The sequence below is a fragment of the Phodopus roborovskii genome, unplaced genomic scaffold (genome assembly GCF_943737965.1).
Source record: "Phodopus roborovskii unplaced genomic scaffold, PHOROB, whole genome shotgun sequence".
Lineage (NCBI taxonomy): Eukaryota > Metazoa > Chordata > Mammalia > Rodentia > Cricetidae > Phodopus > Phodopus roborovskii.
Window position 1 is genome coordinate 26,513,873 of NW_026126416.1, and position 21,687 is coordinate 26,535,559.

General features: G+C 44.4%; 1 protein-coding gene across 1 annotated transcript; it reads right to left on the reverse strand.

Moving 5' to 3' along the window:
• Positions 1-2,587: 2,587 nt before the first annotated feature.
• Blvra (biliverdin reductase A) lies at positions 2,588-19,946 on the reverse strand. Its single transcript, XM_051183461.1, has 7 exons — positions 19,738-19,946; positions 18,048-18,166; positions 14,608-14,727; positions 13,653-13,750; positions 8,057-8,164; positions 4,835-5,006; positions 2,588-2,941 (listed from the first exon to the last, which is right to left on the reverse strand). The coding sequence occupies exons 1-7, from the start codon at positions 19,747-19,749 to the stop codon at positions 2,683-2,685; spliced, it is 888 nt and encodes a 295-aa protein (XP_051039418.1). The 5' UTR covers positions 19,750-19,946; the 3' UTR covers positions 2,588-2,682.
• Between the last annotated feature and the right edge of the window lie 1,741 nt (positions 19,947-21,687).

Here is a 21,687-nt window from a genome sequence, read left to right on the forward strand (position 1 = left end):
CTGTGCACACTTAGATCTCTCCATTCCCAGTCACCACCAAGTCCTGATGCCTGCCACCTGTTCTGGGTTACGGCAGACTCCCTCCTGTCTTGTATGTCCACAGTCCATTTCTGTCTAAAATGTTCGTGTCCTCTACCTGGGTTGAGAAGGTCCTGTGGAGCTGGGCCCTATGTGTCCAGTCCCAACTTCCTATGGCTGTAGTATGTGCACCAGCCACAGGGCCAGGCTCCCATCCCTGTCTGTCAGGATGCCTTCCCCACACCAGTTCTGCATGGTGACTGTCTTAGTTACTGTCACATGGCTGTAAAGACACCGAATAAGGCAAGTTGTTTTGTTTTTGAGACAGGGTCTCTATGTAGCCCTGGCTGTCTTGAAACTCTATGTAGATCAGACTGGCCTTGAACTCAAAGATCGACCTGCCTTTGCCAACCTAATGCTGGGACTAAAGGTATGTGCCACTATACCTGCTTAACTAAAGCAATTTATAAGAGAAAGCATTTAACTGGGGCTTGTTTACCATTTCAGAGCGCAAGTCTGTGACTATCACGGCTGGGAACATGGCGGCAGGCATGGTGCTGGAGCAGTAGCTGAGAGCTTATATCTTGGTCAGAAAGTTGTAGGCAGGGAGACACAGACTGGTTCTGGGGTGGACTTTTGAATCCTCAAAGCTCATACCCAGTGACACATCTCCAACATGACCATACTTCCTAGTCCTTCCCCAAACAGCATGACCAATCGTGGAGCAAGCATTCAAGTATATGACCCTAGGGGGGGGGCGGGGGGGGGAGGTCATTCTCATTCAAAACACCACATTCTATTCCTTGGCCCCCACAGGCTGGTAGCCATAACATAATGCAAAATGCATTCAATCCTATTTCAAAAGTCCCCATAGTCCATAACAGTTGCAACACTATTTAAAAGTCTCTCCTTAATTGTAATCCCCTCTAAAAATAAGATTACATAATTCCAACACACAATGGCACATTACCACCCTGAAAGAGAGGAAAGGGGGCATAGTGAGGAAATACTAAACCAAAGCAAGACAGCAGGGCAAACCCCAAATTCTGCATCTCCACGTCTGACGCCAGAGGGCTTGCTTATAGGTGGCTGCTCAGGTTTTCCAGTCCTCCCAACTTTGCTGACTGTAGCACACCTCTCTCCTGGGCTGGTCCCACTCCATCTGCAGCTCTCCTTAGCAGCTATTCCATGGCTCTGGCATCCCCATCATCTTGAGGTCTCCAAGGCAAGCCAGGCTTCACCTTCACGGCTTCAAGAAATGGCCTCTTTGGGCTGCCATGTGCCTGCCTTCACCGCCTTTCCTTAACGATGGAAGAACCCATAACCCTTTTACTCCTGTATTCTTGACTAAGGCAGAACCATGTTGCTGATGCAGCCAAGTTCTGCTTCCTGCTTGGGATGGAGCCTGTGCTTTTCCTCACATTTGCATAAGCTTCCACTGAGACGGATGTTAACCCCTTTTTTGGTTTTGTTTTGTTTTAGCTGGGCAGGGTCTTGCATAGAGGGCACTGCTCTCTCTCTATTCTATTTCACATCAGGCCTTTCGCAGAATTCAAGGTCAGCCTGGTCTACAGAGTGAGTTCCAGGACAGCCAGAGCAGAGAAACCCTGTCTCAAAAATTTAAAAAAAAAAAAAAAAAAAAAAAAAAAAAAAAAGCACATTTTGCTTTGTATATACCTATGACAGGGCAGTAGGAAGAGGACTATTCAGAAAGGATAGACTAATAGGAAGATGAAAAGGTGAGCAGAGTCTATGATCCCCATATATGAAAATGTTATAATGAAACTTGTTCATGCTTAAAAAGCAGCCAATTAAAAACCAAAGTAGGCTTTGGAGAAAATGCAAGAGGACAAGTGCAGGTTCGCGGCACTCTGCTCGGCTCAGGGCAGCAGAGGCTGATGGACCTGAACAGCCAAGACTGGTGAAGGCTGCACCAGAACGTCTTTTGACAAACTGTCACCTCTTTCCAGTGGCCTCCTGAGTACTTAGCCTGACTGAGCTGAAGAACTGGCCAAGCTATAATTCTGTCAAATAATTTCAGGACCACGGTGCTGCCTGTGTTACAGAGTCATACTCTTCTCTCCAGGGTTCCCTCCTGTAGGCCCAGCTGCGACAGGACCACTGCCGCCGAGGTTTGCCCTGGGCTACTTCCTTGTCTGCCTCCTTACTACAGACTCAAGTGGCTTTGCTCACATCCTTGTCATTTACTATTGTTGACACTCTTCTACCAAAAAACCCCTTCCCTCGAGTAACTTACAAGTGACCCATTGGTCACTAAGGATGACCGGCAACTAGTAGTGACCCTGTGATTATCAGGACAGCCACATTCCCTAAAGAATGGAAAGCGGCTCAAGGTAAGTACTGTGGAACATGGGTAGAACTTCAAATCCACTCCCCCACCCCCCTGCTTGGATGACTTCAAGCAAGCTTTCCCACAAGAATGAAAACAGGCAATATCCAACAGGGTGCTGCTAGGAAGACAAAATAAAACTAGGTGTAAGCCATTCCCTTAGTCCCTCAGAACGGCCCCAGCACCAAACACTTCTACCACAGTTCATGACACTACTCGTCCTGTTTACCCAATGTGTTTAATTGTAAGAGCTACAGACGGACTGTTGATAAAACCAAACCCTGGCCCTTCTCAGAGGTCTCGCAGCTCCGTCCTCACTTCTTAGGGCGGCAGAGCTTCTGGATGTCTTCAGCCAGGCCCAGGCAGTGCATGATGCGTTTCCTCTCAGCAGCCAGGTCCTCTGCAGAGACCTGGCCCAAGAGCTTCTGAATAAATATATCCTGATCTTTCAGAAAAATGTTCTTATCGACCCCTACATTTGGCACATTATCCAGGGATCCAGATTTGAATTGGAAGCTTAAGTATCTGTTTCTTTTCAAACCGGGCCCTTTCTCTTCAATCCAGCACAACAGACTGCAAAGACAAAAATCCCTCGTGTTAAAAAAGCATACTGGAGGGCTGGAGAGATGGCTTAGCCGTTAAAGGCTAGGCTCACAACCAAAAAAGCACACTGGACAGAGCCAGAGAGAAGGTAAACACATACAGTGCTTGTGGTACAAGCACGAGGACCCAAGCTGAGATCCTCAGCTCCCACACTAAAGCTGTACTGGCATGGTGGCCCACTTGTAATTCCTGGAGGGAGAGTCAGGGTCCCTGGAAAGCTGGCTGGCCAGGCTCATGGAATCTGAAATGTCTAGAGTCAGTGGGAGACCCTGCCTCCTCAGAAAATAAAGTGGAGACTTGTCAAGAAAGCAGATGAGACTCAACATCAGCCTCTAGCCTCCGCATGCATGTGCACATGTGTAAGCACACACGCATGAACATGTCACACACATGCCAAAAACCAAAACAAAAAAAAAAAAATCACACAGGAGAGCAGATGGGTACTCACACCTGACTTCATGTGACTGACCCATCTTCCCTGAAAGGCTGGCTCACTGAGGTGACTCAGAGGCACCCTGATCTCCACCGCCACCCAAAGGCTACCGGTGACTGGGTTTCCAACGTTACTGTGGACAGGTCTTTGTCTTGCCATTTGTTTGCCATTAGGGGACTTCTGTGTAACCACTGCTTTGCACCCCGAGTCTTATGGGTTGCTCTAAGAGAATCCAAACAGGGAAGGCAGGCAGCCACAAGCCATGAAAAACTGAGAACTGCTGTAACTTCATGTGTGAATTCTCAAGAGTTACTTCACTGGATTCTCCAAGAACACAAGTTAGCAAACAGCGTCCTGTTGCTAACAAAGCACCTCTATGTCCACTTCAATTTCTCGACATGACTCAGACTCAACTTTCTCCAAGATAGCCCTTCACCTGTGCTGTGTCTCCTTATGGAAAACAGAAATCTCTGCCTAAGTTGATTGTGCTCTCAGGCAAATACATCATTGAATATTAAAGAGTAGCAAAAACAGCTGATCAGACTTTACCTAAAAATTATTTTGCAAAGTTCACAGAACAAACTGGGTGTGTTGGTAATTCACAGAGTCTCTGTGTGTTAATTGGGGCTGGCGTGGCAACAGGACAAGACCAGGTGGCGGGCGGAAAAACCATACTACTTACAACAGAACAAGCTGGGTGTGTTGGTAATTCCAGCTAAAGTATGAAAGTCTCAAGTTTGAGATGGGCTATACAGTCTATACAGTAAATTAAAGGCCAGCCTGGGCTACATTGAGATCCTGTCTCACAAAATAAAAAACTAAGAAAAAGAAAATTATGATTAAGATTAATTTGAATGTACTTTACTCACTATTTTTACCTTAATTCTGAATAAAATTTGAGTTATTTGAGTTATTGCAAATAGTTTTATCTACCTAAAACAACTTCATATATCCTTCCAAATAACGCAGAGTGTTATGGTTTGAGGCAATGCAAAATACCCATGTTTCTTGCACCTCAACTTCCTCATAGCACAGGCCTATGTATATGCTCAAGCTCAAAAGGCTGAGACAGAAGGACTGCTGGAGCCTAGGAGTTTGGGGTTAGCCTGGACAATACAGAGGCATCCTAGCTCTAAGATAAATAGAAAAATAAGTAAATAATAAGGCTTAAAGTAATTACTTGCATAACCTAATTATTTGTTTAATTTCTGTAAGCCATTATTTATCTGATGGCAACTGAACTTACATTGTTCCTTCACGTCTCAGGGTGTAAAGGATGGAATGACAATACAAACTAGGCGAAAGTTCTCTCTACAGACATTTGTCTTGGGTCTGGAGGCCAGGGGATGGTCCTTCAGGACTTCCCAAAACTACTCTATGACCACCTGAGGGAGTAAGAAATCTCTCTCTTACTACTTCTCACAACTCACCCCTTGTTGTGGGTCTCAAGCTGCACAGTCATTTTCAGATACTGATCTTCTTTTCGGTCTTCCAAGGTGGCAGAAATAAGAGAAAGCTCCCCAAAGAGGCAGACCAGCCAGGTCAAGCGAGAAATGCCACTGAATGCAGGGAAGCCAAATCTCTCTTCTTCCAGTGGGCTAGCTGCAAGAAATCACACATGTCTCACAAAGACTCATGCCCAGGGAAGCTGGGGAAGGGAACACGGCATGTATGTGTACAGTGATCAATAAAAGATGAAACGCAAGGTTGCCAAATGGAAAATGTTTCTTTTTAAAACATACAGTATTAGGGGTTAGAGAGATGGCTTGGTGGTTAAGCGTACTCACTGCTCTTCCAGAGAACCCAAGTTCAATTTCCAGCACCTACAGCTCACAACTGTCTGTATCTCCAAGATCCAGCATCCTCACACAGGCACACATGCAGGCAAAACACCAATGTACATAAAATAAGAGTAAATCTCTGGAGACCAGGCTGGCCTCGAACACCCAGAGTTCTGCCTGCCTCTGCTGGGATTAAAGGCTGGCGGAAAAATTTTTTTAAATTCAAAGTTGCTAGTAAAATAAGACAAACGAGCAACAGGAGTTGGTACAGCCAGAGAGAATGAAAATGTCTGTTGTTTTGTCTTTGTTTTAAAGAGAGAGAGAACTGGGTGAGTACTGTGGAGGAGCCAGGAGGAATGAAGGGAGAGGAAAACGTGATTAAAATATATTGCACAATTTTTTTTTCTAAGAAAAAAGTCCTTAGAAAGTTTCACATTTCTATTTCTAGTATACTGGATAATTAGGTATGCATATGAAAATAAATATTCATATATAAGTACTTATATTTTCAATAAATGAGTTAAAGAGATCTGGTAAGTGGGAAACTATGACATTTTAGCTTTGAGACTTAGATTCTTTAAGTATGTACTGCCTGCCCAGATGGCAGGAGGGTGTCACCATGACAACCTAAAGTACAAAGGAAACATTAATGCAATTAGTCTAATTCAGTATCCAGATAGTTGTCTCTGCTGGGTGGTGGTGGTGCACACCTTTAACCTCAGCACTAAGGAACTAAGTGTGACCTTTGTCAAACTTGCCTTTCTGAGTTCATGTCTTACCCATATCACAAGGATAATGAACAATGGCTTCAAAGGCGAAGAACTTCAGTATCATTTTAAGACAAACACATGCCACATTCTCAGCATTTTGTTGCTCAAGTTAATGGCCATGCCACTTCCTGTCGTAACTCTCAAGTAATTTTCAAGAAAGAAGACATCCTTGCCACTCAATAATGCCCTTCTGCACAGAAGGGCCTCCTTTATGTAATAAAAGCCTTGGTGAAGGGACGTACAGACACTCAAGGGTGGAACAGAAAGGACTCAATCCAAGGTGATGCTAAGATCTGGACAATTACCTACAGTTGCTACTTTAAGAATGACGGACAAGGGGTTGGAGTGATGGCTCTGAGGTTAAGAGCACTGGCTATTCTTCCAGAGGTCCTAAGTTCACTCAACCATCTATAATGAGATCTGGCGCCCTCTTCTGGCCTGCAGGTATGCATGCAGGCAGAACACTGTATATATGACAAATAAATTTTAAAAAAATGATCAACATAAGCTGGACAGTAGTGGCGCATGCCTTTAATCCCAGCACTCTGAAGGCAGAGGCAGGAGGATCTCTGTGAGTATGATACTAGTCTGTTCTACAGAATGAGTTCCAGGACAGCCAAGGCTATAGAGAAACCCTGTCTCAAAAAAACAAAATAAATAAATAAATAAAAATAAATAAAAGAATGACCATCATAAAAATTCAAATTGTACATGATGGATGACTGGTTTTGGAAATATCCTTGTAACTTGATGGAGGAAGTAAAAGTTGTCTGTTCTGAGTAAGATGTATGAAAACACCCCCCTCCCCAAACATCTATTTCCCAATCCTCTGAAAAGTTTTCACCTACAATATTCTATAGAAAAAAAATCTCCAAGTAGTTTCATATCTGCAGTGATGAGGACTGTGACCAGGCTCTCTCTGCTGGGCCAGCTCTCTAGCCCTGAACTCCTTTCCCAGCCCAATTAAAATATCACCAAGAAAAGTTCTGCCTGTAAGATTGGGACAGATGCACCCTTGCAATTTCAGACTCACCTTTTCACTCAAGGTTGCATCAAGCGATCAAACCTCATTAAGGGAAAAGCAAAACCAGAGTGACAACTGATCTTCACTGTCAACTTGATTCCATTTGTAGTGACCTGGAGTCACACTTTCGGGTGTGTCTTTAAGGCATCTAAGAGTTTTACATGAGGATGAACCCTATGAAAGCCTGTGGCACCCACGCCATGGGCTGAAGTCCTGCACTGAACAAACAGTAGAAAGAGGCAAAGTGAACTAGGTGCCCGCACTCAGCACTCACGTCCCTCTACTTCTTGACAAGGATACAAGGTAAACACCCTCCAGTGCCGACTCGGTGAACAAGGGGCTGTGTTAACTCCTCAACAGCAAGCAAGAGGAACACTGCCTGAAGCTGCCTATGTCAGGTGTTTGTCATAACTAGAAAAGTTATTAATCTAGATGTTATGGTTCTTGTATAAAGTTCTCTAAAGATAATTAAAATAAAGATAATACCAAAATGGTCCATAAGCCATGCCTTTAATCTCCTTTAAATCTTTCCCCTTCATTTTTATGTGTATGGGTGTTCTGCTTGCATGTTATGTCTGGGCACCACACACTTGAAGTGCCTGCCTCCAGCGGGTCAGATCCCCTGGGACTGGAGTTCTCAACAGCTGTAACCCACCATGTGGATGCTGGGACTCAAACCTGGGTCTGTGGAAGAGCAGCCCGTGAGTGCTCTTGACCCCTGAACTATCTCTCCAGACCCTTTAGTCTCTTTGTGACACAAATTACGTGTGCAGGTACCACTGAGACTCAGGGATATGTTCCTCTCCTACTCTGCACTTGGCTCTCTTCAACTGCTTCCTGTCTTTCAGCTTCAATAAGCTTATTACCTTTTCCTCATTTTGGTATGACATGAAATGACACTACAGAGGGAGTGTGAGGTCAAGAACCAAGCTGCACCCGAGTAGAGGGCCCCAGGGCTCTGAGAACTTCTACAACGCCCGGGTGACAACTCTAATCTGAATGGTCTCTGCTAGAAGTAGAGTCAGTGCAGAAGACGGCTGGTTTTGGGGCTGCCCCCTGTGAGCAGCTCGAACCGACCTGTGAAGTGAAGAGATCCTTTCAGCAACTCCTTCCCAGTCACTTCCTTTCTCAGGAATGCAAATTCTTCCATCAAGAGTTCCACATGCTCCTCATGCAGGACTCTCCCTGTTGTGACAAAAGGGAATAATGGGTGGCCATTACCCACGGTGTACAGCTAGCTGTGTGCTTGGAGGTTGTGCCATTCTTCCTCCAGACCAGGATATAGTATGTCTACAGGCAGTGTCCAGAGCACACATTAGGACGACACCTCACACACCAGCTGACATTAATGTTTGTGGGCTTCTAATGTCTCTAAATCTTTGTGAATATTTATTTTTCTGGTTAATAGTGTGCTGTAGAATAATCCTTCTGTACTCTGTGGAAATGTGTTGCTCTCATTGTTAATAAAAAGTAGATTGGCCAATAGCTAGGCAGGATTTTCAGGGCAGAGAGAATGCTGGGAAGAAGGAGGGCAGAGTCTCCAGAATCATGAGATTGGCAGAGGGAAACAAGATGAAGTGGTGTATTGAAAGAAGGTACCACCACAGAGTAGAGGGTAGATAAGAAATATGTGTTAATTTAAAATGTAAGAGTCAGCTAGTAACAAGTCTGAGCTATCAGCTGGACATTTATAATTAATAAGTCATTTCTGAATGGTTATTTGGGAGCAGCTGCTGAGACACAGAGAAACTATGCCTATCTGTGGGAGGCACAGAGGTTCCTGTGCTTACAGATAAGCACAGATAAGGGTTTGTTTAACCAAGAATGTTAAACACACAGGACTGTCCCTTTAAAGGGAGGGACACATAACCTGTTATCTACCCAGAAGGCTGAGAGCAGAGGTGGTTAATAGCCTGGTGACTTTTGTGTGCAGACCCTTATCACGAGCTCATCAACCTATAGAACCTATCTTGATGGAAAGTGTCACATGTACTTTACAAAGAGTTTTGATGTGGTCTCATCTTAAGCTTTATTATGTACAAGGGATTGAATTAATCCTCACCAGGAAAATTCTCACCATACTGTGCTGTGCTTAAATATGCCTAAAATAAACTACTTAGGGGCAGCCTCCTGAAGTGTTAGTCAACATCGGCTACTTAGATGTGTTGAGCTCAACTACCTTCTTGCCTCCTAAGGGTCATTACTTTACAGACCCCTGCAGATGTCCTAATGAATGTGACATCTTTTGTAGTTTTTATTTGCATTTCTTTAAATATTGGGTGCTGTTTTATTTGTTTGCCACTTTGGAAAATGAAAATTTCTACAATGTGCCCTTTTTCAGCTAGGTTACTTGGTTCGTTTTTAAGCTGCAGAATCCTATAGATGCTGTGAATGCTACACTTTTCTGAAAGATGTGATATGCACATAGCTTCCACGGCAAAGGATGCCATTTTTCACACTATTCCATCTTTCCTTTGAAGCATCAAAAGCCTTGACATTTTGACAGTTTTATCACATGAAGAAGCTGCTGCCACCTCAAATGTTACAAAGGATAATTTCTTAATAAATGGTATTTGGAAAGGTGGATATTCACATGCAAAATACTACACTACATACTTATCAAAAATCAACTCACAACATGTTAAATACTTAACTATAAGCTCAAAAACTGGGAAACAATAGATGAAAACACATGGTAAATTCTTGAGAACACTGGCTCGGTGTCTGTGAGAAAATAACATCACCAGAAACAACTTAGCAGAGTTTAAGATCCCATCACAGTAGTAGGCATGGCAGGAGGCAGCAGGTACCAGGCATGCACAGGGCATGGGACCAGGCATTTGGAATGGTGTAGGCAGCAGGCATGCATAGGCAGCAGACACTGAAGCAGGCAATAGGTATGGCAGCGAAAAGGAAGCTGAGTGAACACATCTTTAGCCAAACACCAAGTAGAAAGAAATAGAGAAGCAACCAGATAAAGGACAGGGCTATAGGATCTCAAACCTCTCCAAACTGTGTCATTAACTGGGAACCAAGTGTTCAAATCTGAGCCTATTTGTTATTCAAATCACCATAACAGGACTAGGCAAAGATTGCTTAGGTAAGACCACAAAAGGGCAGACTACAAAAGCCAACCAACACAAATGCCATGATATCAAACCAAAATGCCATGTATAACAACAGAATAAAAACACTACTTACAAAATGAATTAAAATACTTGCAAAATACAGATTCAGTAAGGAGTTAGTATCCAAAATATATAGAGAACTCAACAGGAAAAATGGTAATAAAAATCAAAAGTTAAAATAGGTAATATAAGTAGAAATTTTTCTAAAGAAGACACACAAATGACCAGTAGTTACAAGAAAAAAATGTTCAACATTTATCATTAGAAAAATGAAAATATAACTCACAATGAAATATCACCTCATTTTATTTAGAATGGCTATTATAAAAAAGGCCAAAAACCTGCTGACAAGGATGTGAACCGAAGGAAAGGGCACCCTACACATTGCTAGCATGGCTCATAGCTTACTGTTATTACAGAAAACACTGTGGGGGGTTCCTCACAGGGTTCAAGATAGACCTAACACGACCCACCAATCTCATTACCACATGTGTAAACCACAGAAAATGGAATGCCAAAGAGACATCTGCACCCCCTTGTTCATCTCTACACTCTTTCAAAAGACTCAGAACAAATAAAGCAGGGCTTGCCCACAACAGAATACTATTCTTCCATAGTGAAGCTGAAATTTGTCATTTCCAACAACGTTGTCGAGCCCAGAGGGTATTATGTTAATGAAACTGAAATGAGCCAGGTTGAAATCCTGTCATTTCCACTAATGTGGGTAAGCCAAAAGGGCATTATTATTATTATTATCATTATTATTTGTGTGTGTGTGTGTGTGTGTGTGTGTGTGTGTGTGAGAGAGAGAGAGAGAGAGAGAGAGAGAGAGAGAGAAGTTTTATTAGAAAGGGAAGGGAGGGGGAAGGAAAGAGAAAAGAGGTAAAGAGACACAGAGACAGAGAGAGGACAGAAGAGAAGAGGGAGACAGGAAAAGTCCTGTCTGCCCCAGGGGATCAGCAGGAAAGAGGGCCGCAGTCTTTCTTTTAAAGGGTCCTTTGCACCTGTGTGCAGACTCTGAAGCCATGGAAACCTGGGCTGACCAGGGTACCGCCTGAGTGCATTCTACCAGGTGCCAGGGGCAGGCCAGCGTAATTCCTGAATCCTTATATTCCCACCTTTATTTATTATTAGAAAGGTGAGGAGTTAGGTGTGGCAGGTTAGGGAATAAGAACATCGAGTTCTAATGACTATTTCCTGCTGACTGGGGGGCATCGGCCATCTTTGGAGGACTTAGAAAGCTGGGGTGCTGCCACATCCTGAGGTAGCTGGTTGTTTCATTGCAGTCCAGGCTGTATGGAACTCTCTGGTGCCTCTTAGACTAGCTGGCTGCGTGGACAGCTGCTCCCAGTGTCCTCCATAGTTGATGAGGGCAGAGGCTTTAAGGACACCTGCTTTCTGCTGTTAGCATGGGGCTGGATATGGTAGTGGTGGATGGAAAAATCCAGAGATCCTTAGTTGGAAAAGTGACTGAGTTGAAAGTTACAAGGTCCTGTGTATCTCAGTGTGCCACAGGCAGGAGGAAATATGGGAAAAATCTGCTGAGTCACATGCACCAAATATTATGATAAAGCGTCAGGGAAGCTTGGCGGATTCCATGGCAGGTGAGGGTGACTGAGATGGGGGACAAACATGCCAGGCAGACAGAGCTTAGTGAGAAGCTTTATTAGAAAGGGAAAGAGGGGGAAGGAAAGATAAAGAGGTAAAGAGACAGACATAGAGAGAGAGGACAGAAGAGAAGAGAGAGACAGGAAAGGTCCTGTCTGCCCCAGGGGAACAGCAGGAAAGCAGAAAAAGACGAGAGGGTATTATGTTAATGAAGCTGAAATGAACCAGGTGCAGAAAGAAAAATGATGGTGCCATTCACTATGTGGAAATAGAAGAAGCCAATCCTATGGGAGTAGAATAATGTTTATCTGAAGGTGGGGGAGGGAGACAGGAGAGAGGCTAGTCACTGAATACAGATTTAAAGGAAGAAGGGACAGCCTGTGCACCGTCCAGTTGGGTTAGTCCAGCAGATCCTACGCCATCCAGGCCATATCCAACCTCTTGGTCTAACCTAGATCGCATATCCTGTGGTCTGTCTAGAGAGTTCGCCAGACTCTAGCCTGCTCTCTCCTTAACCCCAGACCTAAACAAGATCACACAGGCTCATCCTTGGAACCTTACCTGCCTGTACCATACCCAACAAGCCTAGCCTGGGTAGCAGAGACTATTTGTCAGCCTGGCTACCCTGTTTAGTGGCCAAGATCCTGGCCCACCCATCCTATCCTATCCTCACTCCTAGGCATAGCTAAGTTATGGATATAGCCACGTATATACCATTTGCTTTCTTTCTTATTGCTTTATTGCTTACCAGGAACTGGAACCAACCCTAAATCTGAAGGTATTAACCAACTCCTCATACCTGATAGAAAATTAACCGGACTTGGGCAACAACCAAAACAAAAACATACTTCCATTCAACAGAGAAAGTCTAGAATCTCACACTTGACACACAATCAAGAGAAGTCCACATGCCTAGATCTCACTGGGAAAAACACAGTATGAAAGGCTAGACAGTATGTCTCCCCTCAAAAGCCAGCAGTTCTACAGAGGTGTTCTCCAATGAGAATTGTTGAAAAGAACAACCAAACTTACACAACTGATGGAGTTTAAAGAAGACAAGCAAACAATGAACTTAGTGAGCTTAAACAGGATATCAATAAACACCCAAGCGATGCTCAAGAAAACTCAAGCACAAGGCTGAACAAATGACAAGGACAACTAAGGATTTGAAAACTGAATTCAGAAAAGAGACAGAAATACTGAAGAGAACTCAATGAAATGAAGATAGAATTGAAAAATGTAATAATCCAATTATAAAATTCATGGGAAAGCCTTAAAGTAGAATGGATAAAACAGAAGATAGAATATCAAGACTTTGGGTCCCTCCAAACTGTTCTTAGTTCTGTTGCATGGAACTTTCAGACACCAAATGGACAAAGCTGCTTGACTTTGACCTTCCAGCCTCTAGTGGTATGAGCTAAGTAGATCTCTTTTCTTCATGAATCACCAACCTCAGATCTTCTGTTACAGTAATAGCAATCAAAGATCTCTACCCCCAAAGCTTGATATGAGAACTAAACATACAATGTGCTTAAAAGAGTTTCCTGGTATCCGGTGAACATTTAATACTCCCTTAATGGAACAAAGATACTATATACATATAAGACTATCAATTACTCTGATTTGGGAATTTTTTCCTCTAGTAGGTATCTGAAATACAACCAAAATATCAACATTATGACACCATCACATATGGAAACCAACCCACTATTCCATTAGAACAAAGCCAGGAGTCTACAAACCCCTCCCTATCCTTCTAATTGACACACTTCCCCATGCATCTAGAGCCTGGGGACAAAAGGGAGGTGGGGAAATCTTAGCACCAAAGCAGATGCAGATAAAGCAAACTACATAAAAGGCAAAAAGATGGTACCCTAGAAACTCAGGGGCAGACACCTGGCATAAGGTCTATGTTCCAGAGTCAGAGAATATGTCACCTTTCTGTGCAGCCAGCTCCCACAGATCCTGGGCCGCTGTAAAAGACAGTGTCATGGGGAATTCCACGAGGACATGCTTCCCAGCCTGAAGAAACTGCCTTTGAAAACAGAAACACAGCGAAAGGACACTTGAAGTAAACACTCAAGTGCCCTGTATGTCAGAGAACTCCACAATACACAAGAATGTAACAAACAGCTAAGAGTCAGTGTCCTGCAAAATAAAGAACCATCAACGCCTCAATCTTTGTCTATACTGTGAGAAAGGACTTTTCTAGTTATAAAATCATTCGACTATTCATCAATGCTCAAACTCTGGTTTGCCTTCTATTACTGTGATGAATACTATGCGTAAGGATTCAGGCATTATGCTGGCCTGCCCTGTCACCTGGCAGAATACACCTACCTGGTCAGCATGCAGGTGCAAAGGACCCCTTTAAAAGAGAGACCCCCACCCACCTATGTTCTCTTTCCTGCTGTTACCCTGGGGCAGACAGGACTTTTCCTGTCCCCCTCTTCTCTTCTGTCCTCTCTCTATCTCTTTACCTTTTTTCTCTTTCCTGTCCCCTTCCCTCCCCTTTCTAATAAAACTTCTCACTTAAGCTCTGTCTGCCGGGCATGTTTGCCCCCCTACACCTCATTCACCCTCACCTGCCATGGGACCCTCGAAGATCCCCCTCCCACTTATTCCTAACACTATGACCAAAAGCAACTTTCATCCCACCCCTTTTAGAGACAGGGTCTTACGATATAGCCCTGACTGTCCCAGAACTCACTCTGTAGACCAGGCTGGCCTGGAACTCACAGAGATCTGCCTGCCTCTGCTTCCTGAATGCTGGGATTAAAGACGTGTCCCACCACTGCTCAGTCTGACCAGAGGACAAGCAGAATTTTCTGTGTTGACCATAAGTTACATTTGCACAGTTTTAGCAAAGCCTACCTGCATCAAGAAACCTACCTTATATAGTCTTCATGGCTGGAACTCTCACTACAGATGTAGGCGACCTCAGTCTCTTGGCTACACAGAGCATCTTCCAAAGAAATCTGCTGTATATCATCAATGCTCCCGAGCTCTCGTCTGTGTCAGAATAACAGAGTCTCAAAAGTAGACAGAGCCTATACTTACAGCATTAGTCTCCACTCCTCCCAAAAACTGCCCAGGGATGGGGCTTTTGGAAAGTAAGAAATTCATTTCCTATTTCCTGGTTATTTTTTACTGTAGAGTGAGAAAAGCAAGAAGCAATATTAGGGTTGAAGTCAGGGGACCTGGAATGCCAGCACTGCCACCAATAGCTCATAGAAGCCAGAAGTCTTTCAGTTACTTCTCTAAAATAAAAAGAATCAGATCCTTGCACCTCACATAAAAGGATCTTTGGGTTATCTATAGTGATATGTTGTTTGTGATCAGAGGGCAGAGCTAGCCACAATAGTTAGCTATAGACTATACGAAATTGATCCAGTCAAAAAGAGCCAGGCAGAGGTGGCTCACACCTTTAATCCCAGCACTAGAGAGGTGTGGGAGTAGTGGTGTGGCTGGGCAGAGAAAGGAATATAAGGGAGGAGGAGACAGGAGCTCAGAGCATTCAGTCTGAGGATGCACAGGGACAGGATTGTGTGCATTCAGTCTGGAGATTCCTAGGGACAGGATCCCCTTGGTCTGAGGATTCAGTAGAGGTAAGAGATCTCTTTTATGGCTGGATCCTTTACTTCTCTAACCTTGCAGCATTTACCCTGCTATCTGACTCTGGGTTTTTATTATTAAGACTTATTAGAACTCCTGCTAGTCATTTCCTACTAGAATACTAAACTCCTGGTCAAATACTGTGACTATCTCACCAAGCTGCATCTCACACATGCATCACCCTGGTATAAACTACCATATACTCCAAGCTGCTTCACATACTTCAAGGCTTGGTGACCACCATGAGACAAGCAAGCATCCCTGCCTCCATTACAACTGGCCCAGAGAGGTTGTAACTGCCACAGCTGACCCGTGGGGCCAGGATGGAAACCCGGGTGACTACCACTGACATAGAACATAGTAGTAAAAGAGCCAAGGTCGTGTCACTCTGTATCATACCCCAGTGCATAAGCTGTAGGGAGTGAATGGCTCTAGAAAGATGCTGTGACTAAACCACATGGGGGCAGACAGCAGAAGCTCCAGCCAACAGCAACTTCAGCCAAGAAGGAATTCATGAGCTACTCAACCCACACTGCTAGGTTTGACCAGTACTTATTGCTTGCCTACTGTGTGCTGGGCACTGTAGGGGAAACCACGGAGAATGAGCTCACACTCTGAGAGAGGCATGGAGACACACACACACACACACACACACAGCAGCACCACCAGCACCAAAAGGACTAAGTGAGAGTTATCAGGGAAATGAATGGGAGACTGAGGAAGCCCAGGAACACATCTGGTATAGGGTTTCAGGACAGGCTTTCTAGGGGAGAAACAGAACTCAGCAAAGAGACCATACACAAGAGTGTAATACTAGCAGGATGCATGCGGTAAAGCAGGGCTGTGAGTGTGCCATCTTCCCTGATGACCCAGGGAGTTGAGGAGGTCTCAAGGCATGCACTGTGGCAGCTAACTAGGGCTTAAGGAAAAAAAATGTTTCCACTTCAACCTTGAGGGTGCATTATACTAACTTCAGGTAGGGTCCACTGGGGTGTGTTGGCTAACAACAACCATGATTTTCCTGTTGTGTGCACCCCCTACCCCCCGATCTGATAGGGAAGAAAGGACTAAGGGAAGATTCCAGCACATACAGTTTTCTCTCATGCCTAGAGACAGGGGCCAACTCAAGTCAGTCAGACTGGAGGAGTGTGGTCCTGTGAGTTAAAATACAAAAACCTTCCATGTGAACCACCACTAGTCATTTATGATTTATGAAAATATTTATCTGTTGGGCATAGTGACTCACACTCTTAATCCAGCACTCAGGAGGCAAAGGTAGTTCTGTGAGTTCAAGGCCAGCCTGAGCTCCATGATAGCTATGGCTACACAGAGAAATGTAACATGAGTTCTAATAGGTCTTAATAATAAAAGCCTCTGGAGTTAGGTACCGGGGGTGGGGGGTGAGGGGGTAGGGGGTGAAAGCTTAAAAATCAGAGAAGCAGAGCTCTTAGCGTTACAAAATCCTCAGATGGAAAAGAGATCAAGTTCCTGTCTCTTCCCCCCTATATTCCTCTCTTGGCCCACGCATTTCACTTCCCATCTATCTGTACAGACCTCCAGATCTCTATGGTTAGCTAGTGGCTAGCTCTGTCTTCTGATCTTCAGGAAAGCTTTATTTGTTACACAAACAAGATATCACCACAGAAAAACCCCGTCTAGGAAAAAAAACAAAAACAAAAACAAAAAAACAAAAAAAACAAAAAAAAAAAAAAAAAACAAAAAAAAAAAAAGAGAGAGAGAGAGAGAGAGAGAGAGGAAGAAAAAAAGGAAAGGAAGGAAGGGGATATTTATGTGATGTTCTTTGGAGCACGGGAAGTAGAGACCTGCCTGGACCTGTCCCCAACACCGTCACCCCCAGTATCTGTGTCTACTTCATAACTGATCCAGCATTGCAGAGGCTTAGCTGGTGAGTGGGGTGAGGGCCGGCCTGACCATGAAGAAAGGAAGGAGGAGAGTTCAATTTAGTTTCCACTGAGTTACAGTGAAGAAAACCCAAACAGAAAAGTACAATAAAAGCAGAAAGGGACTTGGAGTGGGGGTGCAGGGGGTTGGGACGTGAGGGGAAGAAGCAACCAAAACAAACTTTTGCTTACAAATGCCACAATGAGACCTAATAATTTGCGTGTTAAGCAAAAAGCTAATTTAAAAAGTTCAGCTCAATACCAGTGTGATAAGAACAGTGTTGGACTCAGACACTTTCCTTTAAATGTAATCTCGGGTTTTCCAGTTGTCACAACCTCAACAAGATCACTGACCCTTTCTATGCCCATGTTCCCTTATCTTGAACTGGAGTTGGCAACAGTCCTGGGAATGGAATGGATACTATACTATACTATACTATACTATACAATACAATACAAAGCCACCAGGAAAACTGTTCTGGATGACAGAATGGCTAGGCGACATACAGCTAGACTTCCTTCAGGCCAAACCTCACTGGGGACTTTCTTTGGTAAACAAACACCGTGCTCACTTACTGCCCCACATGGGGCCTGCACTGGGCATCACTCGCCAGGCACTCAGCTGAAGGTCCCTGACTCGACTCTTTAGTTCCCTGACCACTCCAAACTAGAGGGGTTCTGGTGACCACACTATTCGTGGTTCTTGGAGGAAGCTGGTTTCCCCTTACTCTGGGTCTAGAAAACATCCATGCCCTGTGGTGATGTCACTCATCATGATTTCCATGAACCGTGGAGCACAAACCAAGTGGGACTTACCTGGACACAAAACCAATCAGGTTCAGGAATGCTGTTGAGTGTGGATCCCTCAAGTCCCTTATCCTCACGGCGCCAGCTCTGCCAACACCAACCACTACCACACCAAATCTCCTTTCAGGCTGAAATACCAAAGACCAATGTGGGGTTTGAAAACGGGCCAGACATCTAATGGAGTACATCAAAACAGAGGGCTAGGTCGGGCTCTGGCAAGCCAGGAAAGCTGACCACCAGGACATGAATTGGAGTAGGACTGCCCTAGAAACCATATAGTTAACTTTGTGGACTGTAGCGGAGAAGTAAGAGCCGCCTGGACAGAGCCCCCTGACTGACTGTAGGGACACTTCCCCACTCAAGCATGTGGTCTGGCAGGCCTTGCCCCTTTCCCCCATTCCCTCTGCCTTGCTAAAAACTGTCAGATTACATTCCTAAAGCTAGCCACCAAGGTCTACCCCTTATTTGACCACTTCCTCCCCCTGAGACTGATTAGCAAAGTCCAGCATTCAAAAGTCCCCTTTGGATCACCTAATTAACATGCCCAATTAAAAGCAAACACCTCATCCTAACACTGGGTTTCCCAATTTACCTTTATAAAGTGCCATTTGCCTATGGGCCACTTCTGTCTCCTCTCTATCCAGAGGCAGTCCCTCCAGAACAAGTATCCCTGCCCCTTTCCCATGTCCCCTATCTCCCTTACCACCACATCCTAGCCCATTCTAACACAGACCTCCCCTTTTTGTCTGCTTAAAAATGACACCTGCAGGGTCATTTGCTGCTGTTTTTCTGCCTGAGACAGAAAGTGGCCACTTTAACTTTTCTTCCCTGTCTAATAAAGGATCTCTGTGAAAACAGGTGTTTGGGTGTGGTCTGTGCGTAACCCCAGGTCTGACAGGGAACCCCTCCTTGTGCAGGAATCTCCTTCAGTGACAGCTGTGGAAGCAGATGAGCTCCTGGTTGGTGGCTAGAGTGGATAATCCAGGAAGTCATGAAAAGTATCTAAGAGGCAAATGACCAGAGACAGAGTGCCATGTCATAAAGACCCTTCCAGAAGAATATGGCCAATGGTTATGTTAGTCTTTTGTTTATATGTATTTGCTTATATTTGATTATAGCAAATATTTGAAGTAATCAACATATAAAAAGGCTGTTCTGACTCTTTATTTTGGAGGTTCAAGTCTATGACAGGTTGGCCCTGCTGCATGGACTAACTTAGGGTAGGCAGACATAGATAACAACCCAGAAGGTCCTAATATTCTTCTATCTCCTAGAGCCATGTACACCCCATTAGCCTAGAGGAAAAATGTTTACCTGCTTGAGCTATTTCTAAACTCTTGGGGGGGGTATATTGAATAGGTGAAATAATGAACGCTGGAAAAAAATATCCTTGATCAGGTGGCCTTGCTGCACGGGCCTAGAGGGCCAGCACACTCTGCCAGAAGCACACAGCACATGGCAGATGAAAACCCTCACTTCATGGCTAGGGGCTGAAAGGGAGAGGCAGCATAGAGACCCATAGCAGGCAGGTAAAAACTCCGGGCAGATCATTTTTCCTCCATCACCCACAACCATGCACAAGTAGGTAGCCTAGGGGAAAGTGTTTTTGAAAAATCTTGAAAGGGAAAGGATGATCTATGAGAGAAATATGGCACACTTCAGCAAAAGTATCCCTTAAAGCCTTCTGCGTGGAACTCACCTCAGCATTCATCTTGGTCTCTTCCGTAAGTGGCTTTGAAGATCGAAAGAGGTTCAGGACGCTGGGGACACTGGCACAAATTCTCTCTGAATACGTTTTCACACTTAGCTTCAGATGTCAAAACTGCAGGAGGGACCTGGGAAGAGGAAACTGTTGTGTGAAAGGCATGGACAGTGGGTCCAGTTAAAAATGTCTTTTTGCAGCCTGGCTGGTCATCACCCCTTGCAACCGCCACCCCCCACTTCTGTTGGGTAGTGACCCTCAAGAATCTTTCCAAGTTCCTGTTTTTCCCTGACACTGGAACATTTTCTTTGCCTTGCGACCTTTCCCTTCCTTCTTGGAGGAAATGTTGCAATTTGGAGACCATGCCGTAGAACAGGAACATCAACTGAAGAACTGCCTACATCAGATTTGTCTGTGGCCTTTTCTTAATTACAGCCAATTGCTACAGGAAGGTCCAGGCCACTGTGGGAAGTGCCACCCTATGCCTTAGGCCACATAAGAAAGGTAACTGAGGAGGGAGAGAAAGCAAGCCAGGAAACTGCCTAGGGCTTCTTCTGCCTTGAGTTCCTGCCTACCCTTCCTGTTCTCAGACTGAATGCCATGAGCGCCTGTCTCCTCCTGTCTTATATTCCTCTGTCTGCCCAGCCATATCACTCCTGCGTCCACCTCCTGGCACTGGGATTAAATGCCTGAAACTCTCAAGTATTGGAGGATTAAAGGTGTCAGCCAGCACCACTTGGCTCTTTCCTTTAGACTGGATCAATCTCTTGTAGCCCAGGGTGGCCTTGAACTCAGAGATCTGTCAGCCTCTGCCTCCTAAGTGCTGGGATTAAAGGTGTGGCCATCACTGCCTAACTGCCTGACCTCTACAGCTAACTAGTGGCTAGCTCCACGCTCTGATAGTCAGGAAAGCTTTTTTTCTTTTGGTTTTTTAAGACATGGTTTCTCTGTAGCTTCAGAGTGTGTGTAGAATAAAAAAATAAACTGACCAAATTTAAATTTTATTTTTGTAGTATTAGGTCCTCCATGTTTTAAGATCTATTAAGATGTAGATTATCCTAGATTTTGTCAAATATTGGCAGAAAAGGGGTGGGGGGAGAAGTAGGATGCTGTGTCAATCAGCTTTCTATCACCATGACAAAACCTACACTTTGTATGTTGTCAAGCCACACCATCAAACACAGCCTGAAACAAATCTGCTCAGGTTCGACACTATCATTATATGTTAAGAACTATTCTTTGAGGCCAGGCATTGGTGGCGCACGCTTTTAATCCCAGCACTTGGGAGGCAGGGGCAGGCAGATCTCTGTGAGTTCAAGGCCAGCCTGATCTACAGAGCTAGTTCCAGGACAAACTCCAAAACTACAGAGAAACCCTGTCTCAAAAACAAAACAAAACAAAAACAAAACAATCCTACTCTTACAGAAACATACTAGTTTCATTAGGTTCATATTTCCCTATCATTTCTTGGCATTAACCATAAAAGTAGTATATCTTTGGATTATATTTGTTAGGACATTTTATTTATTCATTTTTTGGTTTTTTGAGACAGGGTTTCTCTGTTAGACAGTCCTGGTTGTCCTAGAACTCGTTCTGTATACCAGGCTGGCCTAGAACTAGAGATCTGCCTGCTTCTGCCTCCTGAATTCTGGGATTTAAAGGGTGCACCACCACCAGCATTAACTTTCAAGTAGGAGATAACCTCAGCCTTATTTCTGAGTTCATGCAACCTACAAGGAAATCATTCACCTTCAGTTTCCAAAGAATAAAGTGCAGCTAGGGGAGATTAAAGAACATTCCTGGAACAGTCACTCAAATTTCAGGGCAGATTTCAAAGTCTGCATTCTGGAGATGAACCGGAACGACAGGCTCAGTCCCACCAATTAGCAGCGATAAACCCGCCAGTCCACAGGAGGACCGAAACTATCAACACTTTTAAATGAGATG

Bases quoted from the DNA above. Each gene is read 5' to 3' on its own strand.
- Blvra (XM_051183461.1), bottom strand. The intron at 8,165-13,652 runs GTGACATATTCT...TTGTCACAACAG, and splicing joins GGAGCTGGCTGCACAGAAAG to GGAGAGTCCTGCATGAGGAG. The intron at 5,007-8,056 runs GTCGGTTCGAGC...GATTTCTTGCAG, and splicing joins AGGATCTCTTCACTTCACAG to CTAGCCCACTGGAAGAAGAG.